The sequence below is a fragment of the Manacus vitellinus genome, unplaced genomic scaffold (assembly GCF_001715985.3).
Source record: "Manacus vitellinus isolate BGI_N305 unplaced genomic scaffold, ASM171598v3 scaffold_30_pilon, whole genome shotgun sequence".
NCBI classification, from domain to species: domain Eukaryota; kingdom Metazoa; phylum Chordata; class Aves; order Passeriformes; family Pipridae; genus Manacus; species Manacus vitellinus.
In genome coordinates, this window is record NW_021940291.1 from 8,516,273 (window position 1) to 8,538,593 (window position 22,321).

The following is a 22,321-nucleotide window of genomic DNA, read 5'->3' on the forward strand; positions in this document are numbered from 1 at the left end:
GCTCTTGCTGAATGCCAGAACAGGGATTTCAGAAATACTAGCTAAAGCATCTTGACAAGCTAAACAGTTTTTAGAACTGGAGTAGGTGGACTTAGCTGACTTCCTGCCAGCTCCAGTGTCTGCACACTGTCGAAGGAGATAAGCAGCGCTGCACCGAGTGGATTAAGGCTGGTGCCAGGAATCTGCAGATTCTGGACCTGGTCTCATTTCTGCCATTAGGAGTGTTGTGTCTTGAGCAAGTCACATCCCTTTTGTCCAAGTCTGTTCTGCTGTCTGTGAATTAGGGACAATATTTACCTATCTCTTTCGAAGAAGGAAGTTTATTTTCCTCAATTTTTGAGGGTTTAAGCCCTAAGGACTATGACCTGCATCTATACATCTGCATTTGGCAGACAAATAATGGTTCACAGCCTGGTTCTGGGCAATGCAACTGATCAACTGACTGAAAAAATCAGCGTCTTTTTGTCTCTCTTCCACACATACTTTTACTGAAACGGAGAACTTGAAAATTCCTTGTGATGATGTTTTGATTCCAGTTGCATCTCAGTTATACAACATAAATGCCTAAAAATACAAATTCTCAAATCTTTCTTTCTTGGGCAAACTTGAGAACAACAGCAGTGAACAATTAGCATTTTTAAAATGCAGAATTTCAGATACGTATAACCATCCCACTTTTAACTCTTTCTTTGTCAAAACACTAGCATGCATATCAATATACATCCTAAATTCATTATTTTTTAAATATGTTTTTGTTTCCTGCTTCTGTGTAGAACTAATTCATCATTATCTGACACACTGCTGTATTCTTGACCACTACTCAGACCCTAAAACAGCTTGAAGACTCTTTCAAAGAGATGCAATCAATTTCTTGGCTTTAAAACTTGTAGCATATGCTGGCTCTTTCTGGATGTCAGAGTGAGCAACTTGATATACAGCTCATGTTTCTTCACAGCTTTGAACTATCCATAACTATCTTTTGGGTTTCAGTGAACCGTACACATACCTGAAAGTCTGCAGCATATTACTTCTCAAATTCTATATATATTACCCAGGGCCTTCTTTCTGTAATCTCCTCTCAGTTTCACAAATATTTCCTTCTCTATTTTCACTCTCCTTTCGTACCCTGATTTATAACTTTGGGGGCTGGATGCTACACTCATCAGTGCTTTGCTAGAAACCAGTGAAGTACTTCAAGATAGTCATATTCAAAACAGAGTAATCCTTTGAATCCTTCCTAGTCCTCCAGTTGTTTGCAGGTAAAGAAAAAACCATGGCTTGAATGTGAGCAACTGCTTCCTACCTTTAACAGGCTTTCAATTTACTTCCCGCCTTCACAGAAGTTGCACACCCCAAAGAGCCTCAAAGGAGTCACAGATAAGGATAAATTGTAGCTGTCAATCAGGCAGCTACATTTTAGAGAATATTAGGTACATAATCACTGCAAATCTTGTTGTAAATATCCTTTCAGGAAAGAATGTTACAGAAATATTCACAGACTCAAGGTAAGATGAGAGAAAGGTGCCAACGGGGTGTTATGAATAAGGGGTGTTTTTTCAAGTGTATATATAAAGTTAGACATTCATAAAAAGAGCAGTTTTCACTGTACCATGCCTAGATATTAAACATAACTATATCTGACAACTAAAAAATAGCATCAGTGGCAGAAGCTATATGTACTATAACAAAGTCAGAAAATTGCCTCCTAAAATGACCAGTCATTTTGGAAAATGCTGGCCCAGTTAAGAGTAGAAATTTATATTGTTCTTTCTTACTCTGATTACCCCCCTGCTCTAAGTTGAGGCCACTTTTAAATACTCCTCTCTAGAAGGATCACCTGCTTAGTAAGTGCCAAAGGCTGAGCACTTTGAGAATTGAAACATCCAGTATGAACCAGAGCTAGATTTCTAGCTCACAGAAATCCTCTCTGTGCCCTGTAGCTGCCTGATGATATTTAACAAGCAATTCTTCAAAAAGGATTTTCCTTTCTGGATGCACAGCAAGTTATGCCAGTGGATCTTCTTGGCATCTTCTGAAAGAGAAGGTTCTCCTTTATCTGAAACAGACTATCTGACACCTTCCTGTTTCATATCTGACACATTCTTCTTCCATAGTTTTTCATTTTATTTTGTGACAAAGCCTTTTCTTTTTTTTTCCTGATCCCATCTGAGTTTGAAGGTGGTAACCAAGGAAATATTAACCACTTTTTTTTCTCTTCAAACATGCCATCAGTCCATGAAAATTACAAAAGCAAACAAAAAACCCCACCCCAAACCTGATTATGTTTTAGATGCTCTTAAACAAAACGTGGCAACAAGAGAAACACAGGCTAAAAATAAAAAGAATCTTTTTTTTTTTTCTTGATAAACCAGAAAACAGTGTAATCTGACTGGTAGATATTCAAAAAGCTTATCTAGTTCATATCATGTTCATCTACAGTTGATCCACTTAATTATTTCTCCCATTATACAGCCCATTGATGCCTTTTTTTTTCTGCTTGGAGAAAGTGTCAGTGTTACAGGAGAGAGATTTTATGTTCAGAGGACCTGGGATTAGAAGAACAATCATTTTGATATTGGAGATTCATGTTTGGCAGCAGATTGCTTTTAAGCATGTAAAAAAAATTTATGCTGACATGCATCTGTGTTATGAAATAATTTCTCTTTAACTCTGGGATGGTAACAGATGTTATTGTCTAAGGAATGAAAACTGCTGGTTTGGGATTAAAAAAAAATCTTTCAGTGTTATTAGAAAACAGAAGAAAGCACATGGCATAATAGGTCAGTTTAATGGCATTGTTTGCAGTAAATCTGACATTTCAGGCATAATCTGCAGTGCTCACTCGAAGTAGGACATTTTTTGCTGGGCAGAGAAGGATTTGATACATTCTTTTATATTACTGTGTCAAATTGGATTAGAACATAATAAAATGAAGAATGTAAAATAAAGGCCTTTGGGCTCGCTGGTTATGCAGTGCAATAAGATGCACGAGGAATTAAAATGAATGTACTCTTTAGAATTATGTCAAACTTGTCATGTGTAGTTTGTGTGGAGCTTCCCTTTGTCTCATCTTTCCTTGCTTTATCCTTCCTGTGTGCACTCTTTGTTGATCTACATTAACTGAATTTCCTTCAGTAATTTTGCCAAGAATTTGTCTGTTCTCCAGTATTATTTGAAACAACAAGGCATTCAAATATAAAATCATTGAAAACCTGGGACTCTTGATACAGTTTTGGTTTGCAACCATAAACCTCCCCATGGTGCTCAAAACTTTGCCGAAATTTCTTTCTGGGGTTCACTAATGCTGCCTGCTGGCTTGGAGTGCAGCCACAGGAGTATCCACTGCAGCAGCTTCACGAGTAGCCTGCAGGATTCAGCTTCTGCTGTCAGTCTGAGAGATATCCGAGCTACACAGACAAGGAAATGGGTTGAAATTTGGTTTCTTAAATGATGCGTGGAGGGTTTCTCATAACTTCACGGAGTGAGTTCTAACCTTTGAAATTTTGGAAATGTTAATTGGTAAGCTGAGTACTCCACACTTTCATTTATCTGATACTTTTATCTCAGAACTCACATTACCCGAAATTGGATGTGTCTCCTATGTACTGTGAGTCACTTGCTTTGAAAAGGTCTCTGCTAGCTGGAAACCCAGTGACAAGTCTAGATGGCAGGTCGTGTGTTCTGTTTGGATAAACAGGGTTACGCTTCTCACAGGAATTAGTATCAGTAGGAATTAATAAATGACTCATGTTTCAGTCCTGAATTTAATTTCAGAGATTACAGAAAATCTGAATACAAATGACACGCTGAATCGCTTTTGAAATTTGGAAGGAGAAGTGATTCTAAAGAAAATACCAGAGTAAACCTTCTGCCTGAGTCAAAGCAGGGCAAAAGGACTGGTACATATCAGAGTAACTCCAGTGTGCCTGTGCATGCAGCTTTCAGTTTACAGTAAAAAATGAAGTTGATCTTGAGACACTTAATGCTGCATGAAGACAGTCTTTCACTTGGAATGACTGTCAACTGCTCTGTCACATCCTTACTCTTCCCTTGTGGTTGAAAAGCAATAACTCCTCACACAAAAGCCAGGTTCCTGCTCTCTGACACCAAGGCCCTGCCTGTATCCCAAGTGAGGAGCTGCTCGTGCTGCTGCTGCACTTCCATCCTTGTGTGGGACAGGACTGTGCAGTGAGTGCACGTTCCACACACTGACCAAGAAGGCTGAGAAATCACCTTAAAATGAGGGAAATATCCATTTCCAAAAAGAAATTCCAAACAAAATAATGGATTTAAGCAATTTGGTCTGTAACACAGGCATAGTACCAGACCACAGAGGTATATGATGAGGAGTTGAATTCAGGAAAGTTATTTGTCTCAGAACATCCTTTACTTTTTAATGGCTTCTTATTCTCAGTTAAGCATATTCTTAAATGCTTTCTTGAACTGAGGTCTAACAAAGTTACACTTTGATCTTACTGTTAATGATGTTTGGTTCATTTGACTCTAAAATGTGCACTCTATTTGAGTGTGGTTTGACATAGCAAATGAAATATTTACTGACACTTGGCACTGGTACCTTCACCTCTGTGGATTTCTGTAATGTATCATTCTCACTGAAGGTCTGTTCTCTGGAGGATGGGCAGGATTCATTTCCAGTGGCATTAGAAGGAGGTTGGCTCCTGCTCTGAGAAGATTTCCTTTTCAGAAGTAATTTCTGTGGTTTTGTATCTAATCACTGTTTGACTCCTGCTCAGAATTTGATACCAGAGACTTTGGGATAACAGAAAAAGAGACTTACTTTACAAGTTTCCCATTTCCCTAAAAACAAAACGATGCCAAACAAAGAGTTAAACCAATTCAGGGTGTTTCACTGCTTTCATGGAACAGTATTGTCTGAACTCTCTTTGACTGGATTATAGCTGGGGGGGTTGTTTGAATTTATGAGAATATAGTCTTTTGAAGGATTGAAAATCACTACATAAAGAATGTTGAATCTGCAGTTCTAGCTAATTAGTATGGTGTAATTTACATGAAAAATCATGCAGAACACAGAAAAATAGGCAAAGTAAGAGGAGTAGTATTTCCTTGAATAAGTTTTAGATTAAGTAAGATTAAGAGAAGAACATCCTTCAGCATTACTACCCTATCATCAGCACAATGACTAAACCCACTATATCCTACATAAAACATGCTTTAATATATCCAAAGAACAAGAAATTAGGACTGAAAATGTACTGTCATTTTCCTTGGATTAAGGTCAAAGCCTGAGAGAGAGAATATTTTCCTTCATAAATTTAACAGACAATTTCAGTTATAATCACGTCAAGGAAATGAAATCAGAAACAAAAAAAATTCAGAAAGAAAAACTGTAATACTTACATTGGTGACATATTCAATATCCTTCCAAATATTACATTCCCTGGGAAAATCTGCCAAATCTAAAAAATTATCCACTACCACTTGGCCAATCAAGTCATGCCTGGAGAATCTGTCAAAGTCATATACAGAGAAATGGAGTTTCCTTGTGTTCAGATCATTGTATGGAACAGTAAATAAAAAAACTTCATCAAATACTGGATTTAGGGTCTTTCTGTGCACTTTAGTCTGGTGTTTTGTTTTCCTGTCAGGAAGCAGATATATCTTCACGTACGGATCTGAAGTTCCAGAGAAGTCCTTTGCTGGCAGGTTGATGGCCTTGTGAATCTTCACTATCAGCTGCTCTAAATCACAATCGTATTTGAGAATAAAGTTCAGTTTTCCACATGCCTTGCTGTTACTCCTCCGGCCATCGTCCGTGTCCACCGATCTTTGCTTGTACAGCTCTGGCTTAATGCGGCCGATCCCCGTCAGCTGCTCCTGTTTCTGAACCTGCTGGATGTTGAAGTCCGGGTTGGAGAGGTTGAGCTGTCTTCGGATCGAATTGTGCCTTAAGTGGAAATGAAAGAGTTTAAACAGACGTGTTGAGGATGAGAAGAGTCCCTGCACACACACACATGGAAGATCCTGCTCTCATGTGACGTGTTTTTGTAACGTACGGCGGGGTCAGATCTTTAATCCATGAAGGGATAAAGCGTGAGAACCAACAGTTCTCACAGAGCTGACCCTCAGTGCCAATGTCACTTCATTTCTGCTGCCATATCTGAAACCCAACCTGGCTGAAGAAGGTGACAAAATGGAAATTCATGGCCATTGCAAATCCAAAGGATCTATATCTTATTGGCAAGTATGGTGTGGCATAAGAACTGTAGCTATTTTTATCACTAGCCATTTTTGACTGAATCCTGTATATTAATGCCTACAAAATGAGCTGCATTATGCAAATGGCAGCAGGGTCAAATGAGCTTGCTGATTTCTGGTTCAGAGAACACTTCCTGACATCTCTGCATTTTAATTACTTGTTGATTTCTACAATTAACAAGTGAGCTGTTCTGGCCTGAAATGGTTTGTTGACCACCCCAACAATTGTTTGGTTTTTTTCCTCTCATACCTGATGTAATGAGCTCTGTGGTACTTTGGCTGAAAAGCTCCTTTAGTTTCATTACTCGAGGATGAAAAGTTGCTTTTATTTTCAGTCCAGTGAAATTTATTACCTGGAGTCCCTCACTTATTGTGACTGAAATTTCTCCCTGGTGAATGGTAACAGAAATCAAATTTGCAAATCCTGTTGGGGTGAGGGGATGTGAAAGTTGGATTATGTAAAATCCTAATCTTATCTGAGTGGGGTTCCATTTTCTTGTCCTATTCATATTGAGCAGTCACTCAGTTATTGGTGTACCATGAGCTGTGGTTGAACACAGAAAGAGCACATGGAAAATGCTAGCAGAGGATTAGTCCAAAGCTATTTATATTGAATCTAATCAGCAATAGCTCCTCTGCTACCATTGTTCATTCATTCCTTGTAAATACCTGTCTACGCATGCTTAAAACAGGAACAGCCTCTTCTGTACTACCCTAATTTTTTTTCTCTTGTTGCATAATAAATACATAATCTTAGAGCTATACATTAGTCATTTCCAGGATAAAATATCATCATATAACCAAAAAATAAGTATTTTTTTCAACCCTTAAGCTCCTCATTGCAGTGGCAGATGCAGAATATCCTGTGGAGGAATAAAAAGGAGGGCACTTCAGAGACATCTTAGCAGGGACTGTAGCAGGAGCAGCTGCCTGGCCTCTGTGGTCACAGAGAAAAGCCACAGCTGGCTCCCCAGTTATGGCATAAAGCAGCAGAGAAAAGGGTGATGTCTCAGCTGAAGGATGCAGGGTAAGGAAGGCAGGGCCCTCTTGCTCAGTGAAAGAGTCTTTTGGAGAAGCTCTGGGCAAAAGTGAGGGGCAGTGAAAGAGAGGGGTTTGCTGCTCTGTGCCAGCAAATGGCATTGAGCGGGAGTGGGACCTGGACAAGGATCCCTTGGGAGCAGAGAGCCAGTGTGACACCTGCTGGAGAGGGTCAGCCTGGGAACGTGGCCAGAAGAAAGATCTGCACAGGAGAGAAGACCTTGTCTTTGCACTCAGGATGCTGAGGCAAGTTCTTTTACAGATTGACATTAGCATTTGTAATTCTCTGGAAATGTCTCAAATCCTTTCTGAGACGTGTTCTGGACAACTGGCAATTACTGAACTGGCTGTTGTCATCTCACCCGTGTTTCAGGTGTGCCTGCAGGCAAGAGTCTTCGTTAAATTTGCTCTCCCAGATGGCCAGAAGGGAGGCTAGCAAAGAGCCACTGGGCTAGTGCTGTACCTTCTCCAGCTGAAATGCATCTGCTTTGACTCAGATATTTACTGGCTGATCTTCACATGCTGATCCTTTTTCTTACTGTATGAAACATAATCCTTTTATCACCTGCCCCTGCACATACTCTCACCCTCTCCCTTTGCTCTTCCCTCGTGTACTGGTTCTGCAGTTCCCCTGGAGATTTCACTGACTTATTCAGTTCCATTTCCCTCCACAGTCATGACTGTGGCTAAAATCTATGATTTTTAATCCTATTTCTAACTCTTGCAAGTGTTTCATTAGCTTGGCCTACTTTTCTTCTTTGGTTGTTTTAAAAATCTTTGAGGAGATATTACTGAGTGCTCAGCATCAGTGCTAAGTGCAAATGAATATGCTTTACAAGCTAAATCTAGGCTGTTCTGGTGCTTTTAAGAGACACATAGTGCTCTGTGTTATCCAGCTTCTGAGGGAGAAGCACAAATGAGACAGTAGTTTATAGAAGAGTGGAACAGGATTGTGATCCTGTCCTTTCAACCTATGAGGTTTGTGCACCTCAAAGAATAAGGTTTGTGTGATTCTTTTCTTTAAAAGAATGCGGCGAGTAGACGATACATTTTTATCAGATCACTGTATTGAATAATCAAGCTGTCCTTTTTGGACTGTATCTGTATTCATTAATATCAGAGAGAAACTGGAGTTACTGACCGAGCAGAAGAGGTTGGTTCAGTGATCTGCCGGTGCATTCGCGCATTGTGGACGCAGTTCTCCTTCGTTCCCGCCTGGGTGTCTAACGGAATATCAGGGGAGGTGTGGCTGATCTTCATGGAGGACTCTGGATAGGCTGTAGGCTGACCCAGATAATCCTCACTGTAGTCACGGTCATTGGTCTCTGTGTCTGTGTAGTTCAGCGATTCCTGCTTGTTGTCTTTGTTCCCAAATGGCAGACCACGCTCTCGCCAAGGGATCCAGCACAGCTTCCAGGAGACGAACAGAGAGACACCAAACAGAGCAAGACCACAGGCTGTGACAACTAAGGAGAGCAAGCTTATTGAGATATCTGCAAACGAGAAAAACAGAGCCATGTCACTTCTCTGTGCCCTCTGGAGCTCTGCACCTCCGAAGCATCAATATGGGAAGTAAAAGATCTCTGGACTGCAGATCCACAAAAATTAAATTCTGGGCCCTGCAACAGTCATAACATACAAACATATTAAAAGTTCTACCTCCCGCACCCTCCCCCCAAGGAAATTTGTTTGGAATTCAGTTTAAGGCTTACCTTGATAGAACTTGGCTTATATTTTCCCTCTAAAAGCATGGTGGTTTGAAAGGTCATTCTAAATTTATTAAAGGGTTATTCACTTGCTCACTCAACTTTCTACTGATGAAAGGTCTGTGCCTGCAGTATGTTTTGCCTTTTTTTTTACCTTTTATCTAGTGCAATTTTTTCCTCCACCTGCTTTACCAGATCTTACTACATTCTCTTCTAGAGACTGTATTCTAGTTGAACACCATGAAAATATGTACAAAAGCACATATATGACCTGAATTTTTTTAGATATTCAACTGGTATATCTTTATTATTTTAATTCCTTTCTTTCTAATTTTAGACTCATTGCCATCTTTGCAAATTATTTTGACTATGCCTTGCTATTCACAATTTAATTAGGATACCAATATCTCCTAGAAACTGAGATTTTTCTGGTTTTTTGGGGTTTTTTGTGTTTTTTTTTTTTTTTAACTCCAAAGGCTCTTTTTTCCTGTTTCCAAACTTCTGGTATAAAAAGGAATGTGGACATGACTTTTCTGTTGTTTTTCCCCACATTTCCATCATTATCCTACTCCATCAACACAACTAAGTTAGAACTGGGACAGGTTTTTGCTCTGTTTTGCTTTGTTTTAAGTTGCACATTGGGAAAATGACTCAGTGGAACAGCTGTTTTTATGGTTACAGTGTTTTTGAAACGAGTCTCTCTGTGGATTACACAATACATCATGCCTTAAACACAATTAGTGAGAATTCTATTTTACTGCCTTAAATCATAAGCACAAGCTGATCAAAGCAATTTTTCACACTGTGTGTAGGTTCAGAATGTCAGGCTGCATCTCTCTAAGCCAACAGCTAGTCTAAATTTTCAAAAGATGGCATGAGGTTGAAACGTACTGCTTCTACCAAGGCAATTATTTAAGAATGACAATTCAGATGAAACAGCCCCAGTCCATTTGAAGGGGAAAAAAAAAGAATATTTTTTTTTTAAAAAGTGGAAAAGTCAATACCTTCTGTCCCTGCTGTGAGTCTCATTCTCACTAGCCAGACAGATTAAATTTCCTCAGAGGGGGGAGTGACACCACAATCCATTTCACATGGGAGCTGTCCAGTTTATTTTGCATGCTGAAAACCCATTTCAAACAATTTTAGACAGCACGGCCCTTTCTGTCCTTCTCCAAGTCATATGAAGACAAAGCTCATTAAGAGTGGGGACAGCACAGCAGCTGTTTGGAATTACAGCAAAGAGTTTCAGAGCTGAAATTAATTAAAGAAATTCCTCCCATGCATAAAAGGCAATTTGGGAGAAAGTAGAATGGTCTTTCTTGATAATTTTTGAATATTTATTGGTAAACAAGTCTGGCAGTGGAGGCAGAGCACAACCTCTCTGTTTGATTAAAAAGCCAAGGATCTAGGGTGCAGTAGTGAAAGAAGACCTTCAGAATAAAGCAATTTGTCTTGGACTCCCTGGAGAAGAAGGAAGAAACACATCAGAGGTCTGCAAAAAGGCCTCTTTTTTCAAAGAACTGATTCAAGTAAACGATCCGGCATTGAAAGAAATGAGAAATTGGGAGTTGTCAGAACCAGCCAGAGGATTACAAAGTGAGAACTGGAGACTGCCCAATGCCAAGGATGTGTGAACGTGAGGAACAACTTGAAAGGCAGACCAACAGTCCCCTAATCTTGAAGATGACCTTAGCAAAGGACAGTCTTCTAAAGAACTGAAATCATGAGAAAAAAATACATGAGGGCAGCATGAACTGCTTTTCATTTGGAGAGTTTGGAGGGCTTTAATAACATACTTCTGCATTTGATAATGTAACACCCTTATCTCACAGCTTACTTCCAGAGAAGTTGGGTAGTAAATAGTTCAGGTAACTTGCCAAGTCACAGCATAAGAGGGGGTTGTTTTTTCATTATCTTGGTTTTACTTCTTCCTGACTCCTATGTGTCAGAAAGAAGTTTTTGGTTCTGTGGGCGAAAAAGGGACCATCATGTATCTGTCTTCTACAGAACACACTGAAGGGCAGTGCTCTAAGCTATTACTTTTCATTGCACAGTAATTTTCATATCCTCCACCCCTGCTTGGCAATTTTCAACCATTGGGCAGATCCCAGTGTGAATAGCTGGGGTGAGTGCAGTCCCAAGTGAAGAGATTCTTGGCTGCATCCTGGAGCTGCTTTTCCATTAGCCATATGTACTGTTACATACTGTATTTTCTGTATAATTTTTACTCCATCCTTCCAGATGTCTCAGTTTTTCTAAGCCTGTTTATCTGTATTTTCATGTGCTAGCAGCACTCGTATCTGATGCCAGCGATTTCCTCTGCTTTGTAATACAAGAGAGCAGGGTAAGTTCTTACTTGTTTGTCTTTAGAAAAAATGAGATCTGCAGCACAGAAAGCGTTCCTCAAAAAATCCAGCTGCTTCTCAATTCACTCTGTTTTCACAAGAATTAGAGCAATACCTGATGTTAACTCTAAACTGCAGCTCTGAACCCCAGTGCAGGCAAGCGCTGCAGGCAAGGCTGAGCAGTTCACAGGCATTTCAGCAGCGTTGCAGGGTATCAGTTCAGTGTGAACGTTGCCCTGTTTCTGAGGATGCTCACTATCAGCATCTGGCCACTTCATTGGTGGCTGACTAATACATCTACTCCCTGTACCTGCTCTGCATCGATACAAGCTGTTGATGCTCTGCAGGGGAGACTCTCGTGAACACAAGCAAGGCCCCTGTGGCACAGGGACTTGCACTGACGTCTTTCCTGGCACAACCACGATGCCAGCCAAATGTCTTGAGGTGTTGATGGCTGCAGTAAGAGCTGAGCTCCCAAATTCCAGCATGTCAGAATGCCTGGACAGTGCTGATAACGGAAAATTTGTTCCACAGAAACTAACCCTCCATTTTTTTGTTAAAAACGCGTATTTTTAAAATGGGTTAAAGGAACCAATCAATGCAATTGCATATACTTACAGTTAATTTTTTATAAACACATCCTCTGCAATATGCTTTCACACACTAGTAAAGGAGGCCTTTTGACAGACAGAAAATAAGAGGACAGATCTTCAGGTTGGCCCCACATTAAACACAGTAGACTAGGGAACTTCATTTAATTCTTTGTCTATTGAGACTGTAACTGCATTGTTAGAAGACTCAGAAGGCACTGCCATTATTTCCACGCATTTCCAACCACCAGGTGCTCAGCCATGGTGTGCAGTAAAGACAGGGACACAGAGGCTCTCTGAATATCTTGCTCGTGGCGTGTCTTACAGATATGCTGATGTACTAGTCAGTTTTTGACCAGGTTTTCATGTTTCAATTCTTTTTACTCTACTGACTTTCAACTTATTGATCTCTTATGCTCATCAGCGTAATTTGTTCTGACTTTTTTTTTTTTGGTAGCAATTGCAAGGTCAAAAATGATGCAGAAATAGCAAGTGAAGTAGAGTTTTCTACCTCTGGATCACATCATCAGTTGTTATCACTGACTGGAGATATGAGCATGGCCTTTTTCTCTGTGACAGATTTTATTACAATCAGTGTGATGACAAAAAGACTCAGTCCTCTTATCAAAAAGACCCTGATTATGGAGTCGTTGCTGGATCCATTTTTAATTTTTTAACTTACATTTTAAAGTAGATCTGTTACATAGAAAAGAAGAATCTCACTCTGTATGTCAAGTGAATAGTATGATAGGAATATAAATTCTCTTGTCTTCAGATTATTTTAGTGAACAGAATCACAGAATTGTTGGGGAAAGGACCCTTCAGATCACTGAGTTCAGGCACGTATAGGCTACCCAGGACAGTGCCCAAATTTCTCCAAAAATGAACACTGCACAATGTGTGTGGACATAATCTTGTTTTGGTAAGGGTAAGATACTAAATGGGTAACATTTTTTAGATCACCATAACCAAAATATCAAAGCTAAAATATAACAGCACCTTGTAGATTATCTAGTAAAAAGAAAAAAGAAATAAAATTATGCCTCTATTTTTATAGCACAGGTTTTTAGTACAGATATACTGAACATAAGCTTTTAGATTGAATTTGAATAAAATCATAGATTGTTCTAAAAGAATTTGAATAGTGTTGAATTTTTACATAGATGTAGCATGATTCCTGTTCAGTATGAGAGGTTGCAAGGGCAAAGATAAATGTATAATGATCCAATTCAAACTCTGAGAGTACAAAAGTGCAGGCCTGTGACTTGTTTTTTTCCGACATAAATGGTTGAGCCTTATCCTCTCAAATTCTGATGCTGAAAAAACTTACCAAAAAATGAGGCAAGCGAAATACCGAAATGATAGAGGTGGTTTTTTTGTCTGTTTATACCTGAAACAAGGAATGAAGTAATTTATTTTCCTTCTTGTGTTTATTAAGTTACCATTTGCATTGTTAAGTTTTATACAAAAATCAAATATCTAAATTAGCCAACAATGAGAGACATCAATAGCTAATGCAGATCAATTTATGTGCCTAGACATGAGGTTGGAGTTTTGGAGTCCAAAAGCACAAACTGTACTACATATATTTGGATTCACCTGACTCCAAAAGATTCAAATAAGAACACATATAAAAAAGGAAAAATAAGTGGGAATTTCTCATCAACCAGGCACAGACAGGACAAAGGAACTGCTGATCAATAATATAATTATTTAGATAATCAAGTTGTTGGTTGTCTGGGTGTGACAAGTGTTCTATTAAATGAACTCCTTTCCCAACAAACTGGCTGTAATTTGGTTTAACTTGAGGCTGAAAGAGTTTTACCCAAAATTCTAACTGGAAGAGTTCTTTTAACATGTTCTCATTGAAATAAAGCAAGTTGTCTTCTCTATCCTATTTATTCTTCTCTTTTTATTAAAATGACTATTCAGATATACCAGCATTATTGTAATATACACATTGATCTGTTGGGAGAAGTTTGGCTAGAAAGAAGTGAAACAAATCTTAGCAATTTAAAATCTTGCATTACAAGCATTTTTTCCTTATTTAGAACCCAACAAATTTCAAAAGGCATTCAATTAAAATAATAAAATGAATTTGTTCTGAATAATCATATTACTAAACTTTAAGATATATTGGGGCAGATCAGTCAATCTTTGTGAATATGATTATCTGAATTCAGCAGAAGTTTCAAGCTGTCACTTCCCGAGGAAAAAATATATTCCTCTTTTGATTACTTTTTTGCTGCTTAAGAGGAGATTTTAAGGAATATGAAGGGGTCAGACACTCAATTTCTTGAAAAACAATGGAAACATCAGTGCCTATTGCTTAAATCCTAGCTGTGCTTTTGAAAATCTAAATTGTCTTTCTCTTTTGTAAATATATCCAGGAGGGTTAGCCATCATTCAGCTCAGTAATTGTACTGTAAAAACCACTGTCGTTTTGGTTTTTTTTTTTACACCTAGCAGTTTAAGACCCTAGCTTTTCCAGAGAAGAAGTGTTCTTGGCATTGAGTGTCTGAAGCAGTTTTTAACCTAATATTGCAGTGTAGTTTCCTTTGTGCTTCACGGGTTTTCCTTAATTAACATACCTGGCACTCGTTCAGGATGGAAGGTGTCTCTTTGCCAAGACTCCTGAGACAAAGGAATAATTCTCACCTAATGTATTCTTCTCTGAAATACTCTTAATTATTTTTAATACTGTGTTTAGAAACTTTCTGGGCAATTCTTTAAAGTAAGGCAGCTAAAAGACAAGGGAATTAATCTCAGATTATACTAATTTTACTACACTCCAACTTTTATATGTCTGACCCTGACGTTTATGAATGTGGACCAACAAAAGAGGCCTAAATGAGACCAGTCAGGGCTTCACGTGGTGATAACATTCTCCATGCTCTGAAAATGTATTTGTAACAGGGTCTCACTGGTTTTTGAAGCTGTTATGAGCTTTTAGTGGCTTTTTTTTCCTCCCAGGTTGTGTGTTATACACAGTCTAGGTAGGTTTTAGGGTATGTAAAGCTCTTGTGTTGGTTAAGACACTGTTCTGATCCTCTGCGTGACTTGCACGACTTTTTATTCCTAAATAGTGTCACAAATTCCAGTTTATCACTGTGTGCTTTCTCTTAATTTGCTTGGCTTGGGTTACAAATTTGTTTAATGTTTTCTCAGGGATTGCCTGATATTAACTAAATCTCATAAATTAACGAGATCAATGAAATATAATCCTAGGATTTCACCAAGATGCTTGTCAAATAGTCTAAAGGTACACAAATTCCACAGCACAATTTTGACATCGAATCAGAATTCCTAAATGGCCATACAAAATACACACAACAAGAAGTTGTGCAAAGGCAGTAAGAGATTTGTTTGCACAGAATGTTTTTCCAGCAGCAATTGCTGTGATCCTATTCAAAACCGACATAAGATTGACATAACAGTTTATTGGTAAGATCACAAAATTAAAGCTTTAAGTGAAAAAAAAAAAAAGAACTTAAGGTAAATTGTTCATGGATATACATAAGAAAAAAGTACTAAAAACAGCAAAACATTATTTTCTTTTGTATCAGCAGAAAGTTTTGCTTATTAAGAAGAAAAGTTATGTAGGTTTTTTTTAAATTCAGGTAAGTTGACTTCATACTGGACAGCTTATTAATTACAATAAAAACTGTATGTGAATTTGTTTTGAGAAGAATTTACTTTTGTTTGCACACCTATCTCTAATATATTTAGTCTGCATTAATGCAAATTTCCTTGACAACTTAGCTGAGACATAATATTCTGCTACAGTTTGTAAGTGACAAAGAAGTCTTTACTAATCAGACAGCTGGCTGAATGAGAAGTGATTTTTAAAGACACAGTTGAGAAGAGTTGTATGTTCAAGGCTTGCATTCTTCTTTCTGACATCTTGCAGTTGTATCTCCTGACAAAGAATGATGCTGTTCCTCTTGTGAAAACTAAAGCTTCTGTTTCACCATCAACAGGGACACAAAGCAGAGCAGAAAACAAAACATTTCATGTCTGCGTATACACAACTTTAATAAGATTTGTCCAGGTTCCCATGCCTCATTCTTGATACTTTTTTGGTTATTTCCACATTCTTTTTCAACATATGCTTCACACAACTGATAAATTACACAAAATTACTGTATACTTTCAGTTTATCATATTGAGAGAAAAATGCTATAAACTGGGGGAAAAATCCATAGATAATAATATAATAGAAGAGAGAACACCACTTCTAGGCATACCATGCCAGATTTTCAAGTACCCTATATATGGAGATGGCTTAAATGGCTCCATTTCATCCTGGTAGGAGAACCACTTAGGATGCTACATTTGCAGGAAATGTAGCCGGAGCAAAGGAACATGAAATCTTCTAAAAGCCTTTTGGCATTTGAGACATGCTTGTATCTTGTTAGCTAAAAGGGAAAGCTGGTGATATGACGTGTGGGAAAGAAATTTTGGGGGTATACACTTACACTGCAAACTCCTATGACCACCAGTAGCTGTATTTTGTAGGAGTTAAGTTCCTGTGACTATAGCCAAAAGCCACAAGGCATATTTCCACCCACTTTCTTTTGCTACTCCTTGTGCATTAAATCGTAGAATCAGATGATTTATTCCAAGCAAATAATTAATACGATACACTTAGACTTTTCTTTTTCCTGCAGAATCATTGAAAAAGTGAAAGGAGTTGCTAACTAATATTTTGCAAGTGTTTATCCTGGGGTTTTTTTGTGATATGGAAAATAGAAGTCCATACAGTAATTGAGGAATTTAACTTCTCATCTAGTCATAGAAAATGACCAGTCACTTTTGGCAAGTACTGTGTATGCTCCCTCATTAGCAGAATGAAAGGTTTTAATAGCAAAGTGAAGGATGGAGAATGAATAAAGAATAACCTGGCAGAAATTTTCCAGTGGAAATTCTTCGACAAATTGTGTGTATTAAAAATTATGAAACTGTCAAGATTTGTGAATATTTTAATGACTAAGCCATCAGAGCACACATTAATCTTGAATGTTATGACCTTATGAATAATAACAAAGAGAAATTGCCATTTATTTCTGCAATATATAGCCAGTCCCAGGGAGTCCTCAGGTTATGGAAGGAGAGCAAACAGCTTGTTTGAACCAGGCCAACAGGCTTTAGGTTCCATTATAGTCCTTGAAAGCCCAGTAAGTCACAATAAATATTAAAATGTTTGAGAGTACTAAAGGAAATGACAGAGAAGGATTTCATTTCCCATTTGTATAAAACTGTACAGTAATATTGTACAGTTCAATCAAAGTGCTCAAAACAACAGGTACAGAGATCATAGAACCATAGAATGGTTGGGACCTCAAAGTTGGATGGGACCTCAAAGATCATCTGATCCCACCCCCCGTACGATGGGCAGGGACACCTTCCACTAGACCAGGTTGCTCAGACCCCCATCCAGCCTGGCCTTGAACACTTCCAGGGATGGGGCAGCCACAGCTTCTCTGGGTAATCTGTTCCAGTGCCTTATCACCTTCTCAGCAAAGAATTTTTTCCTAATTTCTAATCTAAACCTACTGTCTTTCAGCCTGAATCCATTCTCCCTTGTCCTGTCACTACATGCCCTTGTAAAATGTCCCTCTCCATCTTCCTTGTAGGGTCTCTTCAGGTACTGGGAGGCTGCAATTAGGTCACCCCAAAGCTTCTCTTTTCCAGGCTGAACAATCCCAATTCTCTCAGCCTTTCCTTATAGGAGAGGTGCTCCATCCCTCTAATCATCTTGGTGGCCTCCTCTGGACTCACTCCACCAGCTCCATGTCCTTCCTGTGCTGGGGACCCCAGAGCTGGATGCAACAGTCCATGTGGGGGTCTCACCTAGTTATGTTAATAACCATAATAACCCCTTTTTGCTAATAACCATTAACAATATAATTTGATAAGCTAATAAAAATAATAAAGAAGCGGTAATATTTTCTATAACATTCTGATTGATTTCTTTTAATTTTTATACCCTTTAGGGCACAATATTTCAGGGTAAAAGAAAAAAAAATAGTATTTATCCAAATGTCTCACTGAATGAGTTTTTTTGGTGGGAAAATTTGTGGAATTAAATTACTGTGAGGGACCATGGGAGATGTGGATAGACCACTAAAGTGCGTGAAATACTGTTTGAGCTTTAGCAAAATTTGTTTCACATTAATAAAGAGATATCTAACATTAATAAAGACATATGTATGTAAATATATATACAAACACATCTATGATGGGATGAATATGATTAAAAAATACTTTCAGAGAGCCAGCCATAATGATTAATACGAGTTGTGTTGCTCATATAGTTCTAGTAAAAATCTATATTTTTCTTTCAGATTTCCATTTCTTTCCTACTGGAGGCATTAAATTTCATCTAGCAGTTGGCTCCTTGTCCCTATAATCTTATTAAGTTCAGTGAAAACCATTAGCCCTTCTGATTTTGAATAACCCCCAAAAAATTATCTGGTTCTGAACTTTCTTAATTTTGGTTTGGTTTCTTTTTTTTTTTTAGGAAATATATATGTAAGAAATAAGAAGACAGTATTACTCTTCTGGGCAATTTATGTTGAATAGAAGTGCAAGCTTCTCTTTAAAGTCAGATTGTTTGGACTGGAAATGAGGTCAATTACTTCATTAGCTTCCTTTTCAGAATCAACTACTCTAAGCCTACATTATGGGACTTTGGCACGTCACAGTGGTTCAATATTTACAATTCTTGCTTTACATTTAAGGAAGAGCCAAAATTAATTTGCTTTTTCTATACCAGCAGATCATAAAAAGGTTGTCACAAATGTTGAAACCTCACAAGGGCCTTCAGGAAGGTTGCCTGCATAGACTGATATGGACAAAGAGGAATTGTACTGCTCAAATTATGTTGCTCACTAACATCTTAAACTGATTAAACAGCCTGATTTTTCTTTTAGAAAGGAACTGTTGGCATAAAGGGAAATAAAGACAGCCCTGAAAGCTTTTATCCTTCTAAGATGAGGAGCCAGATGCACTTTAATGTTCACACTGACTCTTTTTAAAAGAATTTCAGCCATGGCAAATGTATTATGCATCTGTTGTTCTTTTTGAACTTAGGGTTCCCATTTTATAAAAGGAAGCTTTTTTGGCTGATCCATATGTATTAGAGTGTGATGGAAGTCTCACTGACTGGGATATTTACTACCAAGAAAGATAATGAATTAATAATTTACAATCAGATCGTGTTTACTATGAATTCACTGTTTGAAAAAACTATACGGAATATACTTCTTTTCCATTCATACCCCTCTTCATTTCCAGAGAGCAAAAGAAATGAGCTCAAGGCTTCTACAGACTTACAAATGGGTAAATATGGAAATTATAAAATCATAGAATCACTTAGGCTGGAAAAGATCTTTCAGATCGTTGAGTCCAACTGTCTTGTCTGCCTGAAACACTGTCTAAGAGAAAACTGTAAAGCAGATATATGAAAACAGAAAATCAAGCAAAATCTCAAGTGAAACATCCTAAGAATGTAGCAGCTAAAGAACAGAACTGAGAAACAGATTTGATAAAAATTATCATTCAGACTGCTCTTCTGCTTTTTCATTCCTAGACGGGGATTATTTTAAGGCTGTGATGCTCTTGGAAGCCTTCCTAATTTTGGCAAATCCAAATACAGAGAAGAACTTCAACTTGCCTGTTTTTGCAAAACATATACTGAAGAATGTATGCTCTGAGTAAGAACTGAACATATCAGGATTTCTGTCTTCTTGGGTTCAACTGTGCATTCAGGCAAGATATTATATTAAAAGGAATCTGTAGAAAGAACTAATAGCAATAACTCAATCTCTTATGAACTAAATAATTTCATGTTGTACGTAGTTGTGAATGTAAAATTGAAACTGGACAGCTTGAGGGGTTTTTCTTCTTGTACTTAACCAGTTTTATGGAGTGGAAAGCTGATATACTGCAATTAAAACCAACAAAGCAAATATTGAACACAGTATAGTGATGACAGATGTCACCCTATCCCAGATTAATGGACCCACCCTGCTCAATATTTGGTACCAAGAAGAAAGCAGGAGAGTCTAATCCTGCTGTTCCAGTGAGGGTACCCAAATTGTGCTGGGTTCCAGAAATGAGTGCACTGAAGTTTAGAGGCTGAGAAGGATGGTAATAATCTTCCTGCCCAACAGTCACTCCCTGAGGCTGTCTGTTCCTACTCCACAACATGCAGGAGGTGTCCAAATACGTGGTTTTCTCACCAAACAGCAAACTGGCAGGGAGCACACAGTACTGTAGCTGACTGAGGGATAAATTCAGGGCTTTACTCTCTACAGCTGATTGAAGCACTTTGATTGAGCTATAATAGATTAAAAAGAGAAAAAAAATCAAGAGGATAATAAACCTGAACTGTGCACTTTAGCATCAGGGAAGTAACTGTGTCATTGTTACTCTCAAAAATATAGATGTCAAAGTTCACAGATGGGATGCTAACTGTTGTCAGTGACTCCTGAAGATTAATCTATTAATATGCCCTTAAATTCCTGAGTAAAGTTGGACAGTTATATCTGGAGAAATGCAGTGCTAACACATGGTCAAAGGGGTATGCTCAACAAATCAGTTACTGTGAAAAGCTCAGGAGTTTCTGAGAACCTGCTGGATTCATAGGGAAAACAAATCTTTAGAAGGAGACAGGTGGAGGACAAGGGACAAAGATGAAACTTTAACCCTATGTGCTGCCAGCTTCCAAAATATGCCAGTCCCTCTTATACCTTTCTGTTAACAATACTCATAGCATTGTATTATGGAATAATAAAGCATAAATGCCAAAGAACAGCATAAATAACTAGTTCATTATGGCAAAAATTCTGGCTGACAAGATCAAGATATTTCAGCTCTTAAGGAAAACAGCTTATTTTTGCCCTTACACCTATATGTAAAACCAGACATTTTCCAACAAACACAATCCTTCAGGAAAGGCCTGCTGCATCAGAAGTTAATTTATTTTTCATTCATCTTGACATATAGGTCAAGATATTAACACTTCAGCATTTCAGGTTTTTAAGGGTGATAGTAACTTAACTGAATACATTAGCCTTGCATCTATCTGGAGGTTTCAAATGCTTCAAGGGGCTTCGTGGTACATTTTTCACCTAAGAAAAGCAGGAAGTGTTATTTTAGATATTTAAGAAACACCATGAGCCTTTTTGCACAACTAAAGAAACTTGTGAGCACTAGAGACTAAGGTCAGAGAAAAGATCAGAAGCTCTCAGGCTCATATGAAAAGTCATTTATAGCAATGACTGTCTGTTGAACCCTGTTTACCAGTATCAACCACTTTGAAGAAGTGTGTTACTTTGATGCATCTAAAAATGTTCATCAATTAAAAAATTAACAGTTATTCTTTCAAAAGCATGCTGAGGATTTTGATCTGTTTTCCTCAATGACAATGAACAGGCACACTTAATGCACTCCATTTGTCAAACACTTCAGGCTCAGGCAGATGGCTCCACACCAATTTACATTGCTCTGTGTATTCAAAGGTTTCTCCTTTGCTTTCTTCACATATACACTCACATATGTACATCCCAAGTCTAATATACATCAGCGTGGGTGGAAAGCTAAGATTCTGAAATATACAATAAATACAAATAAACTGACCGCTGACATAAGCTTAATAAATGATGCTGCCTCGAGGGCTTTGGTGTTTAAAAAAATTAGGTAGAAATGATAAGTAAAATAGGTCTGGAGGGGGATAACAGCTCTCAGATCTGTATGGCTGGAGCACAGTTTACTGAGGGGGCTTGCTCTGTTTTGGCTGAGCTGTAAGGAGTCGTGTGAGAGAGCCAAAGGCAAGCTTTCCTCCTTGGTTATACAGGTACTGAGTCACCCTCCCTGGAGTATTTAAAAGATGTCTAGGTATGGCACCTTGGCACTTAGGGACATGGTTCAGTGGTGGGCTTGGCAGTGCTGGGCTAACAGTTGGCCTCAATGATCTTAAGGGTCTTTTCCAACCTTAAGTGATTCTATTCTGTGATTCTATGAAAAAGTCACAGTCATACAGTGATCTCAGAATTGCAAAACTAAATCCTCTATGCATCTGTGATACCCTGATTTTTACCACCAGTTAGATACAGGCTTATTTTTATGCCCAGGAATCACTTAATTACCCTTCAGAAGTAATTAAGATAAGGGGTTGACACCTTTCTTGTCAAAGTCTTCTGACAACCTCTCTGATGCACAGTAGCTTCATTACTGTCCATCAGCTTACAGTATGCCTCTCAGCCTCTTGGATGATGACAAGAAGGTCTACTATAGATATTTTCCCCCAGTGTTATCAAACATGAATGGGAAAAGATATGCAAATCCAGATTTTTAAGGGAAAGATGTAATTGAAAATATTTCAAAGAGAAATTTGCAA

General features: G+C 38.2%; 1 protein-coding gene across 1 annotated transcript in view; it reads right to left on the reverse strand.

Annotated features, from left to right (window-relative positions):
- The window catches only part of SYT9 (synaptotagmin 9), a 35,319-nt gene extending 26,526 nt beyond the window's left edge, over positions 1-8,793 (reverse strand). The window contains exons 1-2 of the mRNA XM_025895469.2: positions 8,417-8,793; positions 5,380-5,926 (exon numbers count right to left, since the gene is read on the reverse strand). Of these exons, the coding sequence (XP_025751254.1) occupies positions 5,380-5,926; positions 8,417-8,793 (924 nt within the window). The remainder of the gene's footprint in view (positions 1-5,379; positions 5,927-8,416) is intronic.
- Positions 8,794-22,321: the final 13,528 nt, after the last annotated feature.